This window comes from Apodemus sylvaticus, chromosome 12, assembly GCF_947179515.1.
Source record: "Apodemus sylvaticus chromosome 12, mApoSyl1.1, whole genome shotgun sequence".
NCBI lineage: Eukaryota > Metazoa > Chordata > Mammalia > Rodentia > Muridae > Apodemus > Apodemus sylvaticus.
The window spans coordinates 25,856,360-25,880,266 of record NC_067483.1 but is presented as its reverse complement, the minus strand read 5'-3'; the positions used below and the strand labels follow the sequence as shown (position 1 = coordinate 25,880,266).

The 23,907-nt window shown below is 40.9% G+C and overlaps 1 protein-coding gene across 5 annotated transcripts in view; it reads left to right on the top strand.

The window, feature by feature from the left end:
• Positions 1–23,907, top strand: part of Epb41l5 (erythrocyte membrane protein band 4.1 like 5) — a 415,759-nt gene continuing 391,852 nt past the window's right edge. For 4 of the 5 annotated variants that reach the window (XR_007980534.1, XM_052201089.1, XM_052201086.1 and 1 more), the window contains exons 1-4: positions 1–179; positions 5,719–5,900; positions 12,072–12,176; positions 23,233–23,275. Coding sequence is in view for 4 of the 5 variants with exons in the window: in XM_052201089.1 (XP_052057049.1) it covers positions 5,721–5,900; positions 12,072–12,176; positions 23,233–23,275 (328 nt within the window). In the remaining variant the exon portion in view is untranslated. Of the gene's footprint in view, positions 180–343; positions 541–5,718; positions 5,901–12,071; positions 12,177–23,232; positions 23,276–23,907 lie in introns of those variants that run through there. The other variant, XM_052201088.1, reaches the window with a different exon arrangement.

The following is a 23,907-nucleotide window of genomic DNA, read 5'->3' as shown; positions in this document are numbered from 1 at the left end:
GCGGCCGGGGTCCTCCCGGGATTAGCGCAGGGTGGGCTCGCGCCTTGCGCCGCCATTTCTCGGCGCCTCTGGAGACCCGTCCGTCCTCTGCTCTAGCCGGCTGGGCGTCTCTCTCCGAGGGTCGCGCGTCCCTGTCGCGGTGGTCTCTGTTGCTTCAAGGTGTTCACCCCCGTGTACAGGTAAGAATTTGGCCGCGGGTGTCCAGTCGGCTCTGCTCTAGGAGCGGAGACTCTTCGACCGCGCGGGGTGGGCGGCCCGGCTCCCCAGGCGACGCCGCGGGCTGGGAGGGGAGTGGCGGCGACGGCCAATGGGGCTGGGCGCTGAGTTTCGGGCGATACCGCGCGGTGTCCGCCTTGGGCCGGGCGCGTTGCCGGGGTCCCGCGCGTCGTGCGGGAAACTCTGGTCATTCCTGACCTCCATGTAGCCGTGGGATTAGGGAAGGTCGCCTCGAGTGTCACCTCGCCAGGATCGTGGGCAGATCCCGGACCGGACGTGCAAGCTAGTTCGCAGTCGAGTGAAACTTAGGAATCTACGAGGCAGGTGCGTTCCCGGGAACCGCCAAGGCCGAGGGCGCTCCCAGCCCCCACGCGTGGCGCGCGTCGGATAATGATGGGCTCTCCTGTGGGTAGAATAGTGCCCGTCTCTGTACTTACTGTAGTCTCCCGGGTTTGCTTTAAGAGCTCCGAAGTTATTTAGCAATAGTTCAAAATTATTAGTAGTGTATTATTTTTCTTAAGAATTAGAGATAAGCTCACAAAGAAATTATGAATGTAATTCGCAGCTCCGCTGACTTAGTTGCAGCATGAGCTAAGGCACTGAGCACTGCTTAGTGCAATGAGTAACTTGTATGTGTCTGGATGAACGCTTCGGGATCATTGTTGTTGTTCTTTTTCTCCCCCAACCTCCACTTCGGGTTTTTTTCCCCCGTGTTTCTTTCTTTCGATACTGAGAACCTAACCTGGGTTCTGGAGCGCGCCAGACTGAGCAAAATCTCACACCTGTTTTTTGTTTTGTTAGGATAACTTGTTTGGGAAGCGATGTGCAATGTTCCTATGTTTAGTTTCTCAGTTATGTTTTCTTTTGCGGGAGTAACTGGGATGAAAGATACTAATAACTTTAGGACATTTTCTATAGTTTTCAATATTACTGTTAAAAAAAAAATCACTGGCTTGGCTGGAGATAACCTGTTGTGATAAAGCAGGGATACCCAGGGTTCAGTCTCTAGCACTGCAACGGGAAGAGCCCAAAGGGAGGCTTAATTGGCAATTGCAATTGACAAGTCAGTAATGTATGACCTTGGAGTGGTAGAAAAACAGCTCTAAGTAGGAAATGTACCACTTCAGTTTGTATTTCTGTGATTGAAAAGAAAACTTACTCATTGTTGAAAACTCAGAAATTAAATTTATTAGATAACTTGTAACGCTGAACCCCGTTATTTCCAGTTGCTTTTAGAGACCTGTGTCTCCCTATGCAGCCCAAGCTAGCTTGGAATTTTATATATATATATATATCTTCCAGACTATCTTGGAACCTAGAATTCTGCTTCTGCCTTCCAGGGGCTAGAGTTGTTTTATGAGTCTCTCTCTCTCTCTCTCTTTTTTTTTTTTATGAGTCTCTTAATTATTATCTTCTTTTAGAATTTGTGCGTGCGCCTCTGTGTGTGTGTGTGTGTGTGTGTATCTATTTTCTAATGTATCATTTTGCTCTTTCACATTAGTTTTCTTATTGTCTAATATGTAATATGTATCATAGCAACTTTGCCATCATAGCTGTTTGGTCAGTAAACAAGTCAGACTAGGTCCCTGTCCTTGTGGGGGTGGGAGGGAGGATAGCCAGTAAAAAGAAAGAAGTCAATTAAATATTTAATTACAGTTTCTTTCCATGTTATAAAGAAAAGTCAGCCTGCTAATAGGGCCATCTAATCCAGCCACAGGACCTGAGAGTCCTTTTCTGAGGAAATAAGATTTCCCACGTAAGTGTGGAGCTGACGCTCTCCAGAGGAAGAAGAGTGAGAGATGGAATGCACAGAGAATTTTCCTAGGAAGGTCGACCATTGCTAAGAAAGTTCTGGAATTAGACATTTGAGCAGAGCAAAGCACTGGAGCTGAGAGCACAGGGCTAGAGAGGCCCAGGAGGAGGAGAAGCCAGGGCTGTTAAAGATTTAAAAGGGAATCAGATTTGTGGAGGCTGATAATCCATCAGCTCACCAGCTGCAGCACTGACCAGGATTGGGGCAGGTGGGATGGGGGAACAGAAGTGTGGGGACACCTTTTTATTGCCTAATCATCAAGGTGGTTTTTTTTTTTTTTTAATATTTAAAAACTTAAGCAATACATACTCTTATGACCTCTGGATTAACTCTCTACAGAGAGAACCTCCATTAAATCATCTGCATTTTGTAGTTTCTGTATGTGTGTATGGATGGGTATGGATTATATCTCAAAGTAGAATAATACCATTTTCACTTTTCTATTAATTTGATTTTTCATGTATTTTTCCATAAGTTTAATTTTCACTCTAAGACAGGTCTGTTTTGTTTTATGACAAGGTATCACCTTGGCTGGCCTGGAACTGTATGTACACCAGGTTGAGTTCTAATTCAAGAGACTTATATCTGTCTCTTAAGTGCTGGAATCAAAGGAACAACTGTATTGAACAGATGCATAAAACCATTGTGTGAATCATAACTCCCTTAATTCTTTGCACTGTGATAAATACATTTGTGAAGGTTGGTTGGTTGGTTGGTTGGTTGGGTTTTATGTTTTTTCGAGACAGGGTTTCTCTGTGTAGCCTTGGCTGTCCTGGAACTCACCCTGTAGACCAGGCTGGCCTCCAACTCAGAGATCCACCTGCCTCTGCCTCCTGAGTGCTGGGGTAAAGGCGTGTGCCATCAACACCCAGCTTGCCTGTGCATCTCTTAAGTCAGTCAGAAACTTAGAAATAGAATTGCTATATAAAGTGTATGCAATTTAATAACTTGTTCAAATAGGACAGTGTATGAAAATATTTATAAGCGTTCTCCCTGCTACATGCAAATCCAACCAACGACCTCAGCCAAGACAGTCTTTCGCGCGCGTGCGTGCGTGTGTGTGTGTGTGTGTGTGTGTGTGTGTGTGTGTGTGTGTGTGGGAGAGAGGGAGAATGAATATACATGTGGATGTCAGACAACCTGTAGGAGCTGGTTCTACTGCATACAAGGACAGGCTACTTTTCTGGACTTGATGTTTGTGCAGTGCTAGAGGTTTGTGCAGTGCTAAACCTTCAGATCTGTTAGGTGCATCCCTCTTTTTAACTTTCTCTTTTTACTTTTTTGCTCTTTTGTTTGTTTGTGACAGTGTCTCCTGTCACCTGACTTGGCCTAGAACTTGCTATGTGGCCAGGGATCATTTTGATCCTCCTCCTCCTCAGTGCTGGAATTACAGGATGTGCCACCAAGCCTGGCTTCTATCTCAGTTTTCAGTTCAGATTTTCCTGTCAGCTGTTGGAATCTTTTGTAATCAGGGTGTGTGTGTGTGTGTGTGTGTGTGTGTACACTTGCATGTCAGTTGCAGAGTTGCTTCTCTATTACCAGGCTTTACCTTACGCACCTTTCCTCGCTGAGCAGTATTACCAACCATATCTTTTTTTCTTTTTTAATGTCACTTAAGCTAACCTGGAATTTGCATGTATAGAACCTGTAGTTACCCTAGAACTCAGTACTCCTAGTTTGGCTTCCCAGGTGCTGGAACTGCTTTATTAGGCTTCCAGGGTCTCATTTCAGGTCCCCTGTTTTGTTCTGCTGGGTTGTTTGTCTAGGTGAGATGCTTTTGTGTTCTGGGTATCTTATGTGGGGCCCTGTGAATAGTAGGCAAGCACTCTGTCCATGCTGTATCTCTGCAGAAACAGGTGGTTTGTAATAACTCTTTGTTAAACTACAGTTTTATCTTTCAAAATATCTTTTTTTCAGAAATTGTTTAAAACTCCTTTGCCCTATTCTGTGTCCTTCGAGTACTTTCTCAGTTTTTTCTTGAAACCTGTGTTTTATTTCATGCTGTCATGCATTTGTGAAAAGAACTTGGTATTCTTCATGATATTGGGTTTTATTGTTCAAACTAACAGTAATCTAAAAGATGTTTTTCTCTAGATAACGGAGTAGTTGTTTTTTACAGCAACAGGATAAGTGACAGTAAGAAACGTAGTTTGGTTGTTTCTTAGGAAATGTGAAGTTATAGTACATTTTGAATATTTTTTTTTAAAAGACTTCTGTGATACAAATTAAGCATATATAAACATCAGAAGAAAATAAGGATTGTGCTCTCAAGGTACTTATAATAAAGAGTAAAGGAATAATCTGATGATAAGGAAAGGCTCAGTGGAAGTGCGGCTATCATGACTAACAGCTATCAGGATGTTTTTCTGTGAGTATGATGGGGCTGAGTTAAAAGACGGAGTCCACAGGGAGGAGTCCACAGGGAAAGGAGGCTGCGAGCTGTGTGAAAGCTGTGCCACGCAGCTCTGCTCCGCACCGCTGGTGATTGTGACGCCTTGTAGGCTGGTTGGATGTTCCAGAGTTTAGTTATTTCCTGGGGCTAAAATCTGTATTACACATTGTAAAATACTATTTTAAAATATATTCAGTAGTTTTTCAGTTCATGGGTATTCAAATTTTAATATAGTGATATGATCTTAAAATTACCCGTTTGAAAAGAGCAGATCAATAGCCACAACTAGCTGAAATAATAACTTAATTTGAAGGCTTAAAAAAAAACTCAGCAGTGCCTGGAATTTTGCTGCCTGCACCTCTCCAAGCGCCTTCTTTCCTGTGTCCCTATTGTTCCCTTCTCACTTGAAAATTGAAGCAGTCTGGGAACGGAGAGCAGCTCTTTCATGCTGTATCTTCTGCCTCTGGGAGCACCTGCTCTGGTGGTAGGTACTGGAGCTGTGTGGGAGAAGAGCCTCACAACGTGGGCTATTTCTAGGTTCTGGCTGGTTCCCCCTTTCTACAGTTATTTTTTTTCCTGGGATTAATAATTGTCTTTTTGTATACTTAGTTAATGTTTACTTTTCTCAGTCTCTTAGTTGTAAAACTAAAGACACTAGGTTTATGAAGGAACTGTGTATGGTGTGTGCATTCTATGTGTTTCCTTGCAACCTTGTAGTTAAGTGTTTTCAATTATAATGTGCAGTATTTTTATGTAACTAGTAGCTGTTTTAAATGTTTGTTTAACTTTAATGTTCTTAATAGAACATTAAGCAATAAAACTTAGTTTAAATTTATTTGAACTTTGCCAAAATAGATAATTATTTGTGTTTTGAATGCTCGGTTTAGAAAAAATAAAACAAAACTCAGAGTCTACCTCATGGGTATCTGGCACTGTTGTGTAGTATTCAGCTACCTTAGGTACCACTTACTGATCCAAACACTTGATGAGCATCATGAAAGACTGCTTCTCCTGCTAGATCAGCTCCTTATAAAATAAGACACTAAGTTTAAAATGCTGCAAGCATTGCTCTATCTTAATAAGTATTTTAAAACTTTATGTTAAAATCTAGCTTTAAAAGTTATTTTTGAAATGAAAATTGAATGTATTATATTTAACATTTTGAAATATATATAAAAAGTAGTCTGTTTCAACTTTTTCAAATTAACACCTATAGCCTTTACTAACTATCACTGTTAGTCTGACTGTAAGTCGTTGCACTTCCTTGATGTCACTTTCACTGGTTTTGTACTGACAGAAATGCTGAGCTTCCTGCGAAGGACACTTGGCCGCAGGTCTATGCGCAAGCATGCTGAAAAGGAGCGACTCCGAGAGGCGCAGCGTGCTGCCACACACATTCCGGCGGCTGGAGACGCCAAGTCCATCATCACATGCAGGGTGTCCCTTCTGGATGGTACAGATGTCAGTGTGGACTTGCCGGTAAGTAGGACTTTGTTAGCTGCCAGTTGTGTGTGAGATGATCACTACTGCCTGTGCTTCCTGGGAGCTAGGTGAGATAGGGTGAGTATGGGTCAGGCACGGGGGCATTCACACAAGTAAGTGTAGGCCCAGAGGACCTGGAGTTGATGGTAGTTGCAGGAAACATTGACGCTACGGCAGTTTTTGATGTGAATTAACTCTGTTAGTGTATGCATGTACACACACACATGTTTATAGACGGGATCACAGTATGTAGCTCAGATTGGCCTTGGATTTGTGTGATCCTGCTGCCTCAGCTGCCAAATGTGGGAGTAGAGCTGTGTGTGTTGCTGTGCCTGGTTTGAGTTTCAGAACTATTTACAGATACTAAATCTCTTTGTTCTCTTTTCAAAGAACAAAGTCTTTGTTCTGTTTCAAAGACTTGACAGAACTCTAAATTATGTGATTTTGATATGAGTTTCATTGGATATTACCTGATGTCTACCATCCCTGTTAATATTTTACTAAAATTCAGTTTAACAGTCCATTTGGAAAATTGATGACTCTTTGTGTCTTTGGTATGTAGTTGAATAAATTTTGAAAGGCCTAAAATGCAGAAGTTGAAACTGAAGTTCCAGGCTTTCTTTGTTTTTGTTGTTGTTGTTGGTTAGAGCTATCTGTCTGTCTATGTATCTATCTATGCATCTATCTATCTATTTTTTGAGACAAGGTCTCGGTATGCATCCTAGGCTTTTATGAAACTTATGATCCTCCTGCCTCAACCTCCTGAGTGTGGCTCGCAGGTGTGCCCACCACACCCAGCTCTCTAGTAGTGTTGCAAGTCCTCATTGTGTGTGCTTGTTATCCACATGGACATTGGATTGTACATTTTTAGAGTGTTTGAATCTGTAAACTTGGAAGGCATCTAGATTTTCTTCCTGCAAGGGCTTGTTGAGGGTTTGTGAGCTATTCCAACATGACATACTTAGGAAGGATAGTTTTCATATTTATTTTTTATTTGATAAGAATCTTTAAGAGTTTTCTGTGTATTAGTCCATTAAATATCGTTAAATATTTAGTGGAAAGCCTGAGATTGCTGCATGAGAGCTTGGAAAAAATTTATTACCTAATGTTTGAACTATGAAGCCTTAGGGTTGTTGATGGGTAGGCTGTGCTAAGAGACTCTGTGGGGAAACCTTTGTAAAGGGCAGGGTGGTGTGGGGAGAAAGGCCAGCCTCCGGAAGGAGCAGAGCAGCAGCTGTTCACTGGCTGGCAGAGCGCACTGGCTGGCAGAGCGCGCTGACCCCTTGATGAGGTTCTAGACACGGCAGACAACTGCAGCAGCACAGTCAGGGTTAGATTCGACATCTCAGGGAACAAAACTATAGCCTTTAACAACAGTTTTTAAAGATTCCTTTTATTCTTATGTGCTTGAGTGTTTTGCATACATTTGTGATGAGTTGTGATAAAGATAGTAATACTGCTTAACAGGAAATTGTTTTTTTTCCAACAAATGGTTCTATCTACATGTAAAAGAATAAAGTTGACCCCTTTTCATATTACATATAAAAATTAAATCAAAGACAGAAACAGAACAACTAAAACTGTGAAATTTTTAGAAGAAAACGTAGGAATATTTATTTTCTTAGATAATGACATCAAGATAATAAGTAACAAAAAAGAAAATATCAGACAAATTGGACTTAGTTGGAATTGAAAGTGTGTGCCCGTCAAAGAGCTCCACGTAAGGTAAAAGATTGTACAACTTAATATCAGAAGTTACTTCAAAATTAAATGTCAGATTAAGGACTTGTATCTAGAATACATCAATAAAATGTAAATAAGCAAAATGTAAAATAAGCAAAAGATCTAGGTAGAAATTGTTTAGTTAGGACATACAACATAGACGAGAACAAATATATCAGGTGGGTCATAGCTCAGCGGCCAAGCATGCTGGGAAGCGTGAGGCCCCAGCTGGCAGCTCAGCACCGGTCCCAAAAGACAAACACAAAAGTCAGATAACACTCAGTATTGGAGAGAATGCAGAGAAGTCGGGCTCCTCTAACACCAAGACTGGGATTATAAAGCAGCTGCTTTGAAAATAATCCCATAGCTATTTACATGACAGAACATTGTTACCTTGTGACTGAATGTTTCCACTTTGCAAGATCTATCCAAGAGAATTGGAAACTTACTTGCACAAAAATGTATAGATGTTAGCAGCATTGTTTCTAATAAGGAGAAAGTGGGAATGACTGAGGATATCGGGATGTACAGATAAAGTTGAGTCACTACCCACAGAAGATATGAAATGCTAATATCTGTACGACGTTGAAGATGTTGAGTATACTAGAGAAAGAAACCAGTCATGGAGCTGTGGAGATGGCTCAAGCAATTAGGAGCACTGGCTGCTCTTACATAGGACCCAGGATTCAATTCTGAGAGCACACGTGGTGGCTCACAACTGTCTGTAAGTGTACTTCCAGGGGATCTGACACCCTCACACATACATGTTGGCAATAAGACCAATGCAGATTTTAAAAGTAATAAATTACATTTTGGTTTTGTTTTACAAAAGCCTAGAACAGTGAGAGCTATAGAAATGAAAAAGTAGATTAGTGGTAGGTTGGGGCAGATACCTGGGAACTAGCAGAGAAGTGATAGAAAGTTATAGCTATGGGATGGACTTTCTTTTAAAGGTAATGAAAATGTGTACTAAATCCATTGACCTACATATTTCTGTTAGTTTTGAGACAGTGTCTCTCTATACAGACCTAGCTGACCTGAAATTTACTATATAGAGACCAGCCTAGCCTCAAACTTAGACATTGCCTGACTCTGCCTCTCAAGTGCTGAGATTAAGTCTGTGACACCAGACCTAACCTAAATAACATCCTTTTAATGGGTTACATTTAATTATGCTTTTTGCTTTTTTAAACTTCTACCCCTTAAAACAAAAACAAAAAACAAAACACATTTTTTGTGTATGTGACTGTTTGGGTGTTATGTTTTTGTTATGTTTTGTTGTTTTGAAGCCATAGAATATGTATAAAACGACATTTAATTGTAAATAGAGATGAGAAATTTGATTTAGAACAGGGGTGAGAAATTAGAAACCACTAAAGCATTGCTGGTAGGAGGAGTGGTGAGATTGTAGAGAAAGGAATGTTTATTCAGCACTCGAAGATGGTGAGGGGAAGGAACGTGGATGAGGATTAGCACACTGTTGGGCCAGGTCATATTCGTGGTGTGGAAAATCCTAAGAGAAGAGTCAGCTGTCACAGCAGAAACAGTGGGAGTAGAGAGAAGTACCGTGGTAGCCGAGTGTGTTTGCTGGGCAGGTTTTAGAACATTAAAGGGATTATCAGTGTTGGTTCTGTTGTTTGGAACTTTGTGTACTCCCTGGACCATAGTAGCTGCTTTTACCATATTAGATGTTTGAGCAGGCGCATGGAGGGAAAATGAAAGGTTAGCAGCTAGAAAATAGCTGCGTAGGGAAACTCTTGACTTTGTTTCAGGGGATAGGAGAATTGTTCCTTGGGAACTGGCTCTGTATATGCAAACAGAGGAAAAATATTATGGCAGAAATAAACACCTTCTGAGGAAAAGGAAGGCTTATAAAAAGCCTTCTGGGTGGGAGAGATGGCTCAGTGGTTAAGAGCACTGGCTGCTCTTGCAGAGGTCCTGAGTTCAATTCCCAACAACCACATGGTGGCTCACAACCATCTGTAATGGAATCTGATGCCCTCTTCTGGTGTGTCAGCAACAGGGTGCTCATATACATAAAATGAATAAATAAATCTTTAAAAACAAAAAAACAAAAAAACCAGAAGCTGCCACATCTGCCGTCCTTCCTCTTTGACTGTTCTCCAGCTGTGCTGGACTCTCCTGAGGGCCTTAAACCCTTCCACTGCATTTCTATAGGGAATTGCTTCCTGTACATTCATTGAAATTTTCCTTGCTTAAAAGAGTCTTCCTGTTTGAATACTATCTCCCATTTACTCTTCATCTTGTTCCTTATAACCTTTAACAACAGTATAATTATTTTCTTCTTAAAATATAAGACTCTTGAAGAAAAGTTGCCTCTTGTTTTGTTTTTCTGTGTAGTTGGTTAGAGCAGCACCTGGCACATTGTAAGTGCTCTATTGATATTTGTTAAATCAAAGAAATTAACAATATTTGAAATGGATCTTTAATATAGAATAGATTGATCCCCAAATGAAGTTAAAATCATCTTCAAACCCAAATTCCTTAATGAGACATTTGGCTCTATTGGGACAGGAAAGGAATTTCTGATTTCCTGCCTAAGACTAACCATGAAGGGACTGTTCATAAAACCTAGGAGATAAATGAAGAAATTAGCAAGAGTTCTGGGTCACACCCTACTATTTCTTCCCTCTAGCCTTTGTCTTTCTTACCTACCTCTTTCTGCCGTGTGTGTGTGTGTGTGTGTGTGTGTGTGTGTGTGTGTGTGTGTACCCCTCCCTCCCTTCTTCCCTTCCCTCCTCACACACACACACCTGGGATAGGCACGGGGTTCATTATCCTGGCTGCAGGCTGGAGTGTTCCTGGAAAGAAAGGTAACTGAAGAAAATGAATTTTGAATATATGTCTTGTTCTCACCCTTCCATGCACATTGTGGTCTTGATCTTTATTATGTGCCCTCTGAGTGGTTTGGTCTCAAGCTTGGGACAAATGTCTGGATATGGTGTCTATTAGCATACCAAAAGGGGTGCTGGCCTGCATGCTCCTCCCTGTTAGCACAGGTGCCTGTTAACAGTCCATGCTGGCATCCTGACTCTTCTCACCCTCTCTCCATGCTCCCTACTCTAGCCTTCAGCTCCCAGGGCTTCCCTTCCTTCAGCTTCCCGTTCCCTCGCAGCCCGCTGCTCAGCCTGCAGCTCCTCTGCTCTCCTTTGCCTGCACTCTCTCTCCCCTCCTCTCCCTTCCTCTCCCTTCCCCTCCCCCCCTCCCCTCCCCTCCCCTCCCCCCCTCCCCTCCCCTCCCCACCTCTCCTCTCCTCACCTCACCTCTCCTCACCTCTCCTCTCCTCCTGGCCAAGTCTAGTCGTTGACCACGTTTATTCTGCTAATCTTTCTGCTCTGGACTCTTCCAGATTCTTCTGCCTGTATTCTCCCTTACATATTCCACTTATACCTTGGAGAGGTCATGCCATCTGTTTGTATATCCTCTGCCTAAAATGCCTCATTCCTAGAATCCCCTAACCTGGACAGATGTCCTTCCCTACTGAGCTGCCCCCAGATACAGTAAAGGAGTGGGAGTGAATTGCTGTCCTTAATGTGTTGGATGGAATGCAGAAGGTAGAATGCTGCAGGACTGTGTGCACCACGGTTCCCCTGAGGACTTGACCCCTAGTATAGAGAAGGGTTATGGCTGAAAGGGAAGGAGACCTGGAAAAGTAGTAGAGGCAGAGACAGGTGTTTGGTGAAAGTGAAGTGATTAGCTGTGGTTGTGTGGTTCTGGGACTCATTCGCTAGGATCCTTCCTGCACAGCCTGCATTAGAGCTAAACGAAGCCGTCATAGACTTTAGGGTTAGATTGGTTTTTTCTTGTTATATTTACTATGGAGAGGGTAACTTACATTCCTAAAATACAGAGACAAGTACATAAAAGTTTCTCAGAGGTCAAAGACAACAAAAACTACATTACAGAGACTACTTAGGCAAAGGCAGATGTAAAGTCAGTGAGGTTAACAGTGTGAAAGAAAAGTGACAGTTTGCTTGGAAAGGGCCCAGGGGAAATATTAGGTGGGAAGAGTACAGTTACATAAAAATACTTAATTAAATAAAAAGTACTTGGGATCACTTAACATCAAGACGAAATTGGTAGGCTGGAGAGTGGCTCACTAACTGCTCTTCCAGAGGTTCTTGAGTTCAATTCCCAGCAACAACATGGTGGCTCACAACCATCTGTAATTGGATCCGATGCCCTCTTCTGGGTGTCTGAAGAGAGCAACAGTGTACTCACATAAAATAAATAAATCTCTCTTTTTTTTAAAGAAAGGAAGAAATTGGAAAGGTTATTTGGGAGTCTTCCCATTGGAGGAAAAGAGGCATTAAAGAAAATTGAGAAATAAGAAGACTAAAAGAAGTGCTTTTTTTTCCTTAAGATCAGAAATAGGACAGTGACCCTGCTTAAGCTACTTATTAATTCATCTTATTGCTCTTTCAGAAAAAAGCCAAAGGACAGGAGCTGTTGGACCAGATTATGTATCACCTGGACTTGATTGAAAGTGACTATTTTGGTTTGAGATTCATGGATTCCGCCCAAGTAGCAGTGAGTATCTTTTAGAAGTTCTATTATGACTACAGAAATGGTGATTTTCAGATCATGGGCTAAATGCTTAATAGCTAAAATATACTCAGTGGATTCTTTATTTGGTGTCATTTTCTGTGGCCTGAAATCCAATCTTTATCTCATTTCCTTTGTTGTTGGTTAAAATAGAGTCTTGCTCTGCAGCCGGGGCTGGCCTAGAGCTGGCACTCTCACCTCCCTGCTCGGTAGGATTAGAGTTGGCTACCACTATGTTTTGCTGTTTCTTTACAGTCACCTAGAATACTTTTTAGCAAAAAGATCTGGCCCTAATCTGAATTATGAAAGTGACATTTTTGAAGATGGGGTTTGGAAATCTATCTAGAGTGTTATAAACCACTGTATAACAGAAAGCATACTGGAGTTTTATGTGCTCTGAGACGATTGATGTTAATTTCTAGCTTATATAGTCAGCAGGCAAGCATCTCCAAGGTTTCTTTCTGTGTCTGTAAAAACTGCCTTTCAGGTGAGCGAACAGAGTATGTTATAGATTAGGAAGTTGGAAGCTCTTCAAACAGATGAGTGCTATATTATGATTTCACTTAGGTGTGTTGGAAAGAAAGAAATGGCAGGCTTGAGAGGGATTAGTGGTTATCAAAATTGTTGATAGTTGTAATACTTATTCTTTAATAATTGGAATTGGATCTTTTGCAAGCAGATTAATTTTTGTTTCAGAAAGTTATTTAAATATTTATTATCTTTATATTGGGAGCATGTTTTTCTATATGTATGTCTGAAGACAGAGGAGGATATCTGATCCTCTGGGACTGGAGTTACAGATGGTTGTGAGTCGCCATGTAAATTCTGGGAATCAAACCCTGGTCCTCCACGAGAGTATCCAGTGTTTTTAACTCTCTGTCTCTTGTTTCAGAAAGTTTTTTGTTTGTTTGTTTGTTTTTTTCCCGATGCAGGGTGTCTCTATGTTGCTCTGGCTGTCCAGGAACTCACTCTGTAGACCAGGCTGGCCTCAAACTCAGAAATCCACTTGCCTCTGCCTCAGAAAGTTTTATGTAGAAAAATTGTATAGGATTATTTAGAATAAGATAGACTGAAGTCAAAAAGAGTTATCAATACCTGGAGAAATGCTCAGCAGGTAAGAGCACTGACTGACTGCTCTTCAGTGGACCCCTGTTCAACTCCTGGTCCCCACACGCCTGTAACTCCAGTCCCAGGGGGTCAGCAATCTTCGTCTGACCTCTCTGAGCACTGCACACACTTGGTTCACAGACATGCATTCAGGCAAACACCAATACATAAAAAAACTAAATAAAATCTCAAAAAAACCCTTAAGTTATTGTAACCCTTTGGTAGAAGTAATAATAATATAGGCAGAGAAAGCAGAAGGAATCGGGGCATTACGATGTTAAACACACTTGCATGCATCTGAGCACATATATACATGCACATATACCCCAGAATGCTGAGACTGTGGGAAATAACTACAGATCTCTTCATATATACATATACCAGATTTTCTAAAAAAACAGAAGAATAATGCTTAACTTGAGATAACACTTTAAAGCTTAAAATTTGATTTTATAGCATTGTAAGCGTAATAACCCCTTTCAGTTACTTGCTTAGTAGCCACATTTAGTCCCAGATTGAAATAAATTGGTATTTAATGAACAGTTCATCTTATTACTGTTGTCTTAGTCAGGGTTTCTATTCCTGCACAAACATCATGACCAAGAAGCAAGTTGGGGAGGAAAGGGTTTATTCAGCTTACACTTCTGCCTTGCTGTTCATCACAAAAGGAAGTCAGGACTGGAACTCAAGCAGGTCAGGAAGCAGGAGCTGATGCAGAGTCCATGGAGAGATGTTCCTTACTGGCTTGCTTCCCCTGGCTTGCTCAGCCTGCTCTCTTATAGAACCCAAGAACACCAGCCCAAAGGTGGTTCCACCCACAAGGAGACCTCCCCACTTGATCACTAATTGAGAAAATGCCCACAGCTGGATCTCATGGAGACACTTCCCCAACTGAAGCTCCTTTTTCTGTGATAACTCCAGCCTGTGTCAAGTTGACACACAAAACCAGCGAGTACAACTATATATAATCTTGATAGATCAAGGAAAGTTTTTGGGTTTTGCTAGCACATATAATATAAACCAAGTTACCCAATGATTTATTTATGTCCTTGTCATATGTACTGTATTGATACACCAGCATCTAAAGTGAACAGCAAAATATGAGGATCCAAGGTATTAATGTACTGTAGTATAGTCTTAATCATGTGGCATCTAATATTAATATACCACATTTTAATTCATTAGTATTACCAGGCAGTCCAAAATGTGTACGATGTCTACTGAATTACAGAGTCAACATGGAGATAACCAAAATTAATAAATAGATGAATTAAATTTTATTTTTATGTATGTATGTATGTATGTATGTATATGTATATGTATAGATAATAGTTTGTTTTTATTTTTGTTATTATTATTTATCTCACCTTTTATTCCTGGCTGACTTAGAATTCTCTATGTAGACCAAGTTGACTTTGAATTCAGAGAGATCTGTCTGACTCTGCCTCCATTATACCAGGATTTAAAGACTTAATACACCTTATTAAAGGCTTTATTTCATTCAGTCATTTTATAGTTGCATACACATAGTAATTTCATAGTTGAAACATTCTCATATGCACAGAACAGCCATAAGAATGGTACAAATGCCTTTTGAAAGTTGGGGGTAAGGTGTCCCATCATCCTTAGATTCTTTCATGTGTGCTTTCTGTAAACAAGCACGGTTTATAATTTCATGACCATCAAACCCAGCAATTGAGAAATCCTCTCCATCTAACGTTTATTTTAGCTCAGTCGAGTTGTCTCTAGAATGCCCTTGATAGCCACCAGGGTCCAGTTCAGAACCCTGACGTGCTTAGTTGTCATGTCTCTTTACTTGCCTTTAATCCTAGACTCTGTGGTTCTGTGTTTAGTTTCATGACTTTGCGTTCATGTTTTTAGTTTCAAGACTTTGACATTTTTGAAGATACAAGCTGGTTTCTTTGTATGCTGTCCCTTTCTGTGGATTTGTTTTTTGGTTGGTTGGTTGGTTGGTTGGTTGGTTTGGTTTGGTTTGGTTTGGTTTGGTTTGGTTTGGTTTGGTTTGGTTTTTTGAGTCAGGGTTTCTCTGTGTAGCCCTGGATGTCCTGGAACTCACTGTGTAGACCAGGCTGGCCTCAAACTCAGAAATCCGCCTGCCTCTGCCTCCAGAGTGCTGGGACTGCAGGCATGCGCCACCACGCCTGGCTGTGGATTTGTTGTTACCTGAGGAAGTAGGTGTATTTTAGAAGGTAATCCTGTGTTCCATTCTGTCCTACCCTGTAATTAGTGACACTGACTTTATCACTTAATGATGTAATGTGTCTTCCACGCCTCATTTCTGTGTCATTTCCTTTCCCCTTTGTATTTTCTTCATACAACCCAAACACTGTGTAGGTGAGCTTGCCTTGAATTAGTGATGCTCCTGCCTCTACCTCTCAAGCACTGAGATGCAGGTGTTCACTCCTGCCCTGGTTTCCATTTTTCCCTTTGTAGTTAATTGTTCATTGACAGTTTCTCCAAGACACTTATGTATAATAGATTCCTAGTTTACTCAGTGTCCTGTTACTGTCATTTATTTTGGTGCTCACATTTTCCCAATTTTGGCCAAATGGGAGCTACTTTAGCTTGTCTGCATGCCGACTGAACATGTATATGTCAGTCTCTGTGCTCTAACTTACCTTATGCCCACAAAAATGTTCCAGGCCCATCTGGTATTTCCATCTTAGTCCTGGAATTAGCAAGAAAGATGTTTAGTAAGCTTTCTGATAAGATTTGAGAGCATAAGTTCACAGTGATTTCTATATAGAGATACATAGTGGATTCCACACAAGATCTATGAAGTCCAATTTAAGTCTGATACTACAGAGGTTAGTATGGTGTTTTCACCTTCCCATATCTGTAATAATAATTCTTATCTACAGATATGCCTATTGGCATTCCTTGACTTAAGATAGAGTGTGTCTGAATAAATCTATTGTAAATTGAAAATGCTGTAAGTTCAAAATGCATGTATCTGTTGAATATATTATGCTGAGCAGTCTATGATTACTTACTCAGCGATCATAGCTGAGCTGAAGTGAATGGCAGAGTCTGGTAGTTTATCACATGATAGGCAATCCTGGAACTTACTGGACCCTGTGACTCACTGCCACTGTCTCTCATCACAAAAGATAATGCTGCTTGTAATATTAGTTTGGGAAAAGATCAAAAATAGAATGTTTTCTGTTAAATGTGTATTGTTTCCACACATCTAAAAAATTGTGGCGGTCTAACCAAATCTGATCAGCCACTCCATTTCTCCTATGCAAATGCTAACTCTATTTAAGCCACTGAATTATTCCTGGACGATTTTATTGGGGAGGAAATAGGGCTTATGAACTGTAGTGTTCACTTATCTTACTGTAGCACAGTTGTTAAAGAACTCCTTTGAAGTTGTCTGCTCTGGAGATATGGTTTGACAAGGAAGATTATAGAGCAGAGAAAAGGCATGTTTGAGAAAAACAGTTGATTTCAGCTAGGAGAGCCATAGCATTTTTATGTCAGAATGAGGCCACTTTGAAAATTTGAGATACATTTTTCATACTATAAAATTTGCCACTTTAGATTTTTATAATTTATTTTTAGCACATTCAGAATTGTGCAGCTATTTTCACTAATTTCAAACACTCCATCATTCCTTAATTATTACCACTTGGTTCTTATTAACCCTCTCCAACACTATACTTTGGCAAGCACTATATTTCTATCCATATTGATTTAATTATTTTGAAATTTTTACATAAATGATCATTTAGTTACAAACCTTTCTTGTCAAAGTATTTTCAAAGTTAATGTTTGTTGTATGTGCATTTTTCAGTGTTTGGTTCCTTCCTGTGGCTGAATAACTTATGACTATGCCACTTTGCTTATTCAGCAATTGATGTGCATTTTGTTTGGTTTATTTGGCTGTTATGGGTGCTGTTTTGACCATCAAATTTCATTTCTCAAGGTTATGCGCTGAGCAGTGCCTAGGATTAATCTGGTAGCTGATGAAGCTGTTGTGGAGTGCTCAGCTCTCCCATGGCAGATGCACGTTCTGCATCCCCACTGACAGTGCATCAGATTGCAGTGCCCCGCTCCATGGTGGCCGCACTGGCTCCCATCCCGCAGCGAGGTAGAAGGGTCCCCTGTGTTAATAGCCATTCTGACTGGAGTGAGACAGGATCTCAATTGTAGCTCTGATTTGTCTTTTCCTGATGAGCCTAAAGAGGTTGACTTTTCAGTTACTTACTGGCCAGCTGTACTTTTCTTTTGAAAGGTGCATTTTCGTTTCATTTACCCATTTGCTGTGTAGTCTGTATTCTCTTAGGCATTTAATCGTTTATGTTGTAGACACTGATCCCCTTAGATGGATAGCTGGTGAGATCCCTTACCACTCATTCAATAGACTGACTCTGGTGATTGTTTCTTTCACATCACAGGAACTTTTCACTTTACCGTTTGGGGCTTTGGGGTGTGTGTACAGGCGTACACATGACTTGGAGCATGTTTAGAGTTCAAAGGATAATTTGGGGAGCTGGTTTTTATCTTCACCTTGTTGGGTGGCATCTCTTGTTTCTGCCACTGCAGACATACTTGGACTAGTTGGCTTTTGAGTTTCCAGCCAATTTTCTCTCCTCTCCACCACCCCGCTGCCCAGTTCATAGAAGTGCTAGTACTATAGATGCACACCCCTACATTGGGTTTTGTGGGTTGTTTTGCTTTTGTATTTTAATCTGGGTTACAGGGTTGGAATGCAGATGCTCAGATTTGTATAGCAAGCTTCTACCTCCTTGAGCCATCTATCTCCCCAGGCCCAAGTGTGATCTTTAACGTGTTGTTAGATTCTAGTTGCAAGTACAGAGAGGTTTTGCAGCCATGCTCATCAATGAACTCGTCCCTGGGTTTTTGGTTCTTTTGTCTGTTGAATCCTTACCTGGTTTTATTATCATGGCAATACTGGCTTTAGAATGGAGAATTGGGAAGCACTCCCTCCCTTCTATTTTATGTAATACTCTAAAGAAAAATGATTTTGGTTATCTTTAAAGGTAGAATAAGCAGTGAGTGTGTCTGGTCTTGGCCTTCATCCTAGTTGGGTGTTGAGATATATATATATATAACCATGTCTTAAATATTGTTTTTAAGATTTATTTTGATGTGTATGGGTGTTTTTCTTCAGTATAGGTTTGTGTACTATATGTGTGCATTGCCTACAAAGGTCAGAAGAAGGCATTAGATCCCCTGTAACTAATTATATAAAGTAGTTTAAATGCTAAAAATACCTTTGCTTACAGAGCTATTTCTTGTGAAGGCTCTTTTGGAAGATAGCTAGCATTTCTGTGCTTTAAACTCTCTGCCCTCTGAGCAGTGCTGGAAGCTTCCTCGAGCATTCAGAGGCTGGGCTCACTGAAGTGCTGCTTGCACACTGTTTGGCTGGAGGGCCTGGGGTCAGGGGGCGTGTGTGTGTGTGTGTGTGTGTGTGTGTGTGTGTGTGTGTTGATGTTTTAGAAGCTTCCTAGGTGATTCTTAGGTTAGTTATATCTGTTATGTTTGTGACTATATATTATTGTCTTTTAAGATACGTAAGTAAGTTGTTCTTCCATAACCCACTGCTGAGAGTAAAAGAAAATAAAAGTTTCTATATTGTTTTTAATATTTTAAGTTTTTAGTATCAACTAAACTTTAAAAATAGAAAGTCAGAGGGAATTCTTTTCTTTTTAAGGTATAATCTGTTTCCGTTTTACACCCAAGAATCTGTATCTGCATGCTTTCCATCTTTATCTTCTTAGCAATTTAAACATAACTCGGAGACCCTGGTTCTAGGAGAGTGTATCAGTGCCTGACTCTGAGCTCTGAACTTTCCAGTCCCTGGCCATGGAATGCGGGGGAGAGGAAAGAAAACAGACTTGAGAATCCACAAACACGAGCTCAGCCCTTCCTCATAAGAGTGGTGACCAGGACTCCCCCAGCTCCTCAACTGCGCTTTAAATGTGTTTGTCTGGGTTGTCTTCCTGGAGTGGAGCTACAGGAATCCATAGCAAAGACTGAAGTTACTGTTTGGTATATGTCTCCTACCCTTTCTCTACCGGCATAACTCTGTGTTTAATGGTAGGGCATTGGTAAGAGTAGAAAAATATATAATCATGAAAACAATCTTTCGTGTTTTGTTTGTTTTTATACTTTGTGTTTATGTGTTTCCTACATGTGATACACATAGGGAATTCAATGGCAGGTTGGAGGAGTCTGCTGTCTCTTCCACTGTGGCCCCGGGGTCTAAGCCATCAGACTTGCTTACATATGTCCTTTCCTGTTGAGAAAACATCTTAATGCTCCTGAAACTAGTCTTAAATAGATCCAACCAGGAAGAGATTTCTTAAACCTGGGTATAATTTTAGTAAGTGCTCTTTCTCTTATTTCCTCAAAATTATAATTAATTGGCTGAGTGTTGTAGTATACTCCTTTAATCCCAGCACTGAAGAGACAGTGAATCTCTATGAGATCTAGGCCAACCATGGCCGTACAGTGAGATCCTATTACAAAAGGGAAAGAGGAGTAGGGGCTGGGGTTGTAAGTAGCCTATTAATTTATCAGTGTAATATTAAATGTTCTTCAAATATGCACATGCAAGATGATTCTTCCAATTTAAAGAAAGTTGAGAAGGCATTACAAGAGACCATACTTGAGGAAATGTGTAGTTCTTAGTGGACAAATTTAGGGGGTGGTGAGACTGTTGGCTGTGTACTGTTTTTAAAATTTATATGTATGTGTGTGTATGATACGTGTGTGCAGGTGCCCATGGAGCGGGAGTTAGGAGGTATGCCACCTCACATGGGCTCTGGGAACTGAACTCAGGTTCTCTGAAAGAGAAGCAAGTGCTCATAACTGCTGAGATGACTGCACGTCTCTGCACCGTCTCAGCTGAGTACAGACAACTGCATGTCTCTGTGACATCTCAGCTGAGTACAGACAACTACATGTCTCTGCACATCTCAGCTGAGTACAGACAACTGCATGTTTCTGCACCGTCTCAGCTGAGTACAGACAACTGCATGTTTCTGCACCGTCTCAGCTGAGTACAGACAACTGCATGTCTCTGTGACATCTCAGCTGAGTACAGACAACTGCATGTCTCTGACATCTCAGCTGAGTACAGACAACTGCTTGTCTCTGTGACATCTCAGCTGAGTACAGATAACTGCCTCTGCTGTTTAATATTACTGCCCCCAAACATGTGAGTGCATTATCTATACCAAATGCTTTAATAAAGGTCTGTATTATCCTTTACAATAAACTGTATTCGTTACAGAGGAAGTTGAAATATAAGAAAGCAGAAAAATATCATTAGTAATCTTTTTAAATATTTTTTGCTGTCTGGAGAAATGGCTCAGTGGTTAAGAGCCCTGACAGCTCTTCCAGAGGTCCTGAGTTCAATTCCCAGCAACCACATAGTGGCTCACAACCATCTGTAAAGGGATCTGATGCCCTCTTCTGGTGTGTCTGAAGACAGCTACAGTGTACTCACATACATAAAATAAATAAATCTTTTTTTAAAAAAGAATACTTTTTGCAGTTTTAAATAAAACTTTTGTGCATGAGTGTTTCGCCTGCATGGATGTCTGCACCACATGTCCACAGTGCCTGTAAAGGCCAGAAGAGGAAGTCATATCCTCTAGAGCTGGAATGGCTTAAGGCTGTGAGCCACTTTGTGGATGCTTGGGAGCTGAGTCCAGGAAGAGCAGCAGTCAGTGCTCTTAACCACAGAGCCATCTATCCAGCCCCTCACCAGTAATCTCATTTAGTATTTTATTGTTAGCACAGTGTAAAAGAATATGCATTTTATGTGTATACATTTGTACATTTTGATGGAAGAATTGGTACTACTTTACAGTATGTCCTTTAGAATACAACAGTATGGCCAGGATGGGGGCACACACCGTTAATCTCAGGAGGGAGATGCAGAAGTCCAAGGCCAGCCTACTCTGCAGAATCCCAGGACATCCGGGGCTCCATAGACCCTCAGTGTCAGACACTCCTCCTATCTGCCCTGAGAATACCAGTATCTGTTTCAGATCTTTAAGTATTTGCTTTCATTTTTTAATTGCTATATTATGCTTTTACCATATTTAAATGTTGTATCCAGTCTTTTACTGGATTATTCTCTTAGACTTTTCTTATGGAATTCCTTGCAGGAAAATCTTTGCACATTTATTTCTGCGTTAAGCATGATATCTCTCTCTGTGTCTCTGTCTCTTTCTCTCTCCCCCTTCTCTTCCCCCCTCCAAGATTTATTTATTTGTGTATGTGAGTACACTGTAGCTGTCTTCAGACACACCAGAAGAGGGCATTAGATCCCTTTACAGATGGTTATGAGCTACCATGTGGTTGCTGGGAATTAAACTCGGGACTTCTGGAAGAGCAGTGTTCTTAACCTCTGAGCCATCTTGTGAGTTCTTGAGGCATTAGCTGCTGTCTACTAATAAGGATTCCTGCCTGGAGGGATGTGCTCATTTGTGCCATGCACAACGGACTCCCTAAGACATTACCCATGTGACTAGCCATGGATAGGGTTTTGGGTTTGTTTTTTGCTGCCGTCCCCCAACTACAGTAAGAGGAATAAAACCTGAACAACGTCCAGGTTTGTGGTTCTGAGAGCAAACATTCTAGACACAGAAACTGATTTTATTTCATGCCCACTGTGTAATAGCATTAGGCTATTGTAAGTCTGAGATATTTGAATATAGGGTTTCTGGGCCAAAATGAAAGCACTATTTGCTATCCCAGGTTGAAGTCATTCCCAATAAATCAAACTGTTTTCTGCCTGTCAGTAAGATTTGTACAACTGAACATTTTCCATGCTGAAAGATGTTTAAAAGAGGGGCCTCCAACAATTTATTAAAAGAAAAGTAGCTAAGTAGCATACATAACTTGAAATCCAGAAGAAACATTAGCTTAGGGCTGGCATGTGACTCAGCTGCAGGACTCTTGTCTAGGATGTTTGAGGCCCTGGGTTTAATCTCCCCCAGTGCCAGAACCAAGACAGAACGCACTGACAGCTGCCGCCTGAAATGTGCACTAGAGCATCTTATTAGAGGGTAGAAGGACTCACCGCTGGTGTAGTTTTGTTTCTGTTTGTCGGAAGAGAAAAGAGAGCAGCCAGGCAAGTAATTGGTAAGGAGAGCAGAGTCCTGGTAACAGTGTGGGCTTATTGATTCTTTGCTTAGCAGCATCATTGAAACTGTATCCTTGGCTCTGTGCACTGTTAGCACAGAGCCCTCCCTTCTCTCAGTGCTTGGAACTGAAAGCATGCTGATAGAGCTTCTGCATGTATGGTAGCTCAGCCTGTTCTGGATGGGCCTGCTGGGAGGGGCTTGTCATAAGTGCTTTGTCAGTGGGGGCAGCAGGGAGAGTCAGGCTTGTTTGTATGGGGAGCATTTTCCAGGGAAGAGGCTATAGAAATCAAAGGCTGCTACTCTGCCTGTCAAAGAGAAACACTTTTATTTGTGAAGCAGGACAATGACTGCTTCATTTGATACACAGCATAATTTTGAGAAAAATGTCATTTTTAAAAGCTCTTCTGGCTCTTCAAGTGAGTGCTAAATACTCAGTTTTGCGGTGTTCAAAACATTCTCTGCTCAGTGTTAGGGTCTCCTTGTGAATCTTATAAAGGAATGACCAGGCTTTTATATTTTTCTAAATTTTATTTATGTACCTATTTGTAGTGATAGCAGAGTCGTCTCTACAGCCTTCTCTAACAGTCTCAAGAGAGCTGTTTATTTGGAAACTGGGGAAAATTAGAGTATAATCTAAGCCGTAAGAGCCACCTCTTTGAAATTCCTTTGTGAAATATTGCTTTGTGGTTGTCAGCAGAGTTGCAGTAAGCAATGGCTTTTCATTAGATGTTGACGTCCTACCATTTGGAGAAGTACTCACCTTTTCTTTTTCTGTTTACATACAGCATTGGTTGGATGGTACAAAAAGCATCAAAAAGCAAGTAAAAAGTAAGTGTTGGGAAATCATTTGAAAAAAGTGCAAATAAAACATATCAGAAACACTGATTCTTAATAGTAAGGACATTTCAAAAATTATGTTTTCCATGAGTTTCTTTACCATCTGTTTTTTGGGGATTGGGTTAAGGAGTATGTCAGCCAAGACTCAAGATGTAGCCTAGGCTGGCCCCATGCTCAGAAGCCTTCTCCAGCCTCCTAAGTAATGCTAGGACTTTTGGTGTATTCTACTGTGCCTTGCTAGGGTGTCTGCTCTCTAAACTTTCTTTCATTGTAATATACCCACTTAGTGCCTAGTTTCTATGGATTTAACCTTAACCTAGACTCAAATGGCTTTTAATTTGAGTTTATAGAAAAAACATTTGCAGCTTTCAAATTAGATTGAATTTTTATGAAATGTTTACCTTGTCTTTACGTAATTACTTGTGTTGAAGTTTTTTGATTGGTTGGTTGGTTTGGAGTCTTTTAACTGTTGGTTTTTGCATTTGTTTTTTGTTTTTTTGTTTTGTTTTGTTTTTCTCTTCAAGACAGGGTTTCTCTGTGGCCCTGGCAGTCATGGAACTCACTCAACCAGGCTGCCCTCAAAAATAGAGATGCTTCTGCCTCTCTGCCTTCCTCTCTGCCTC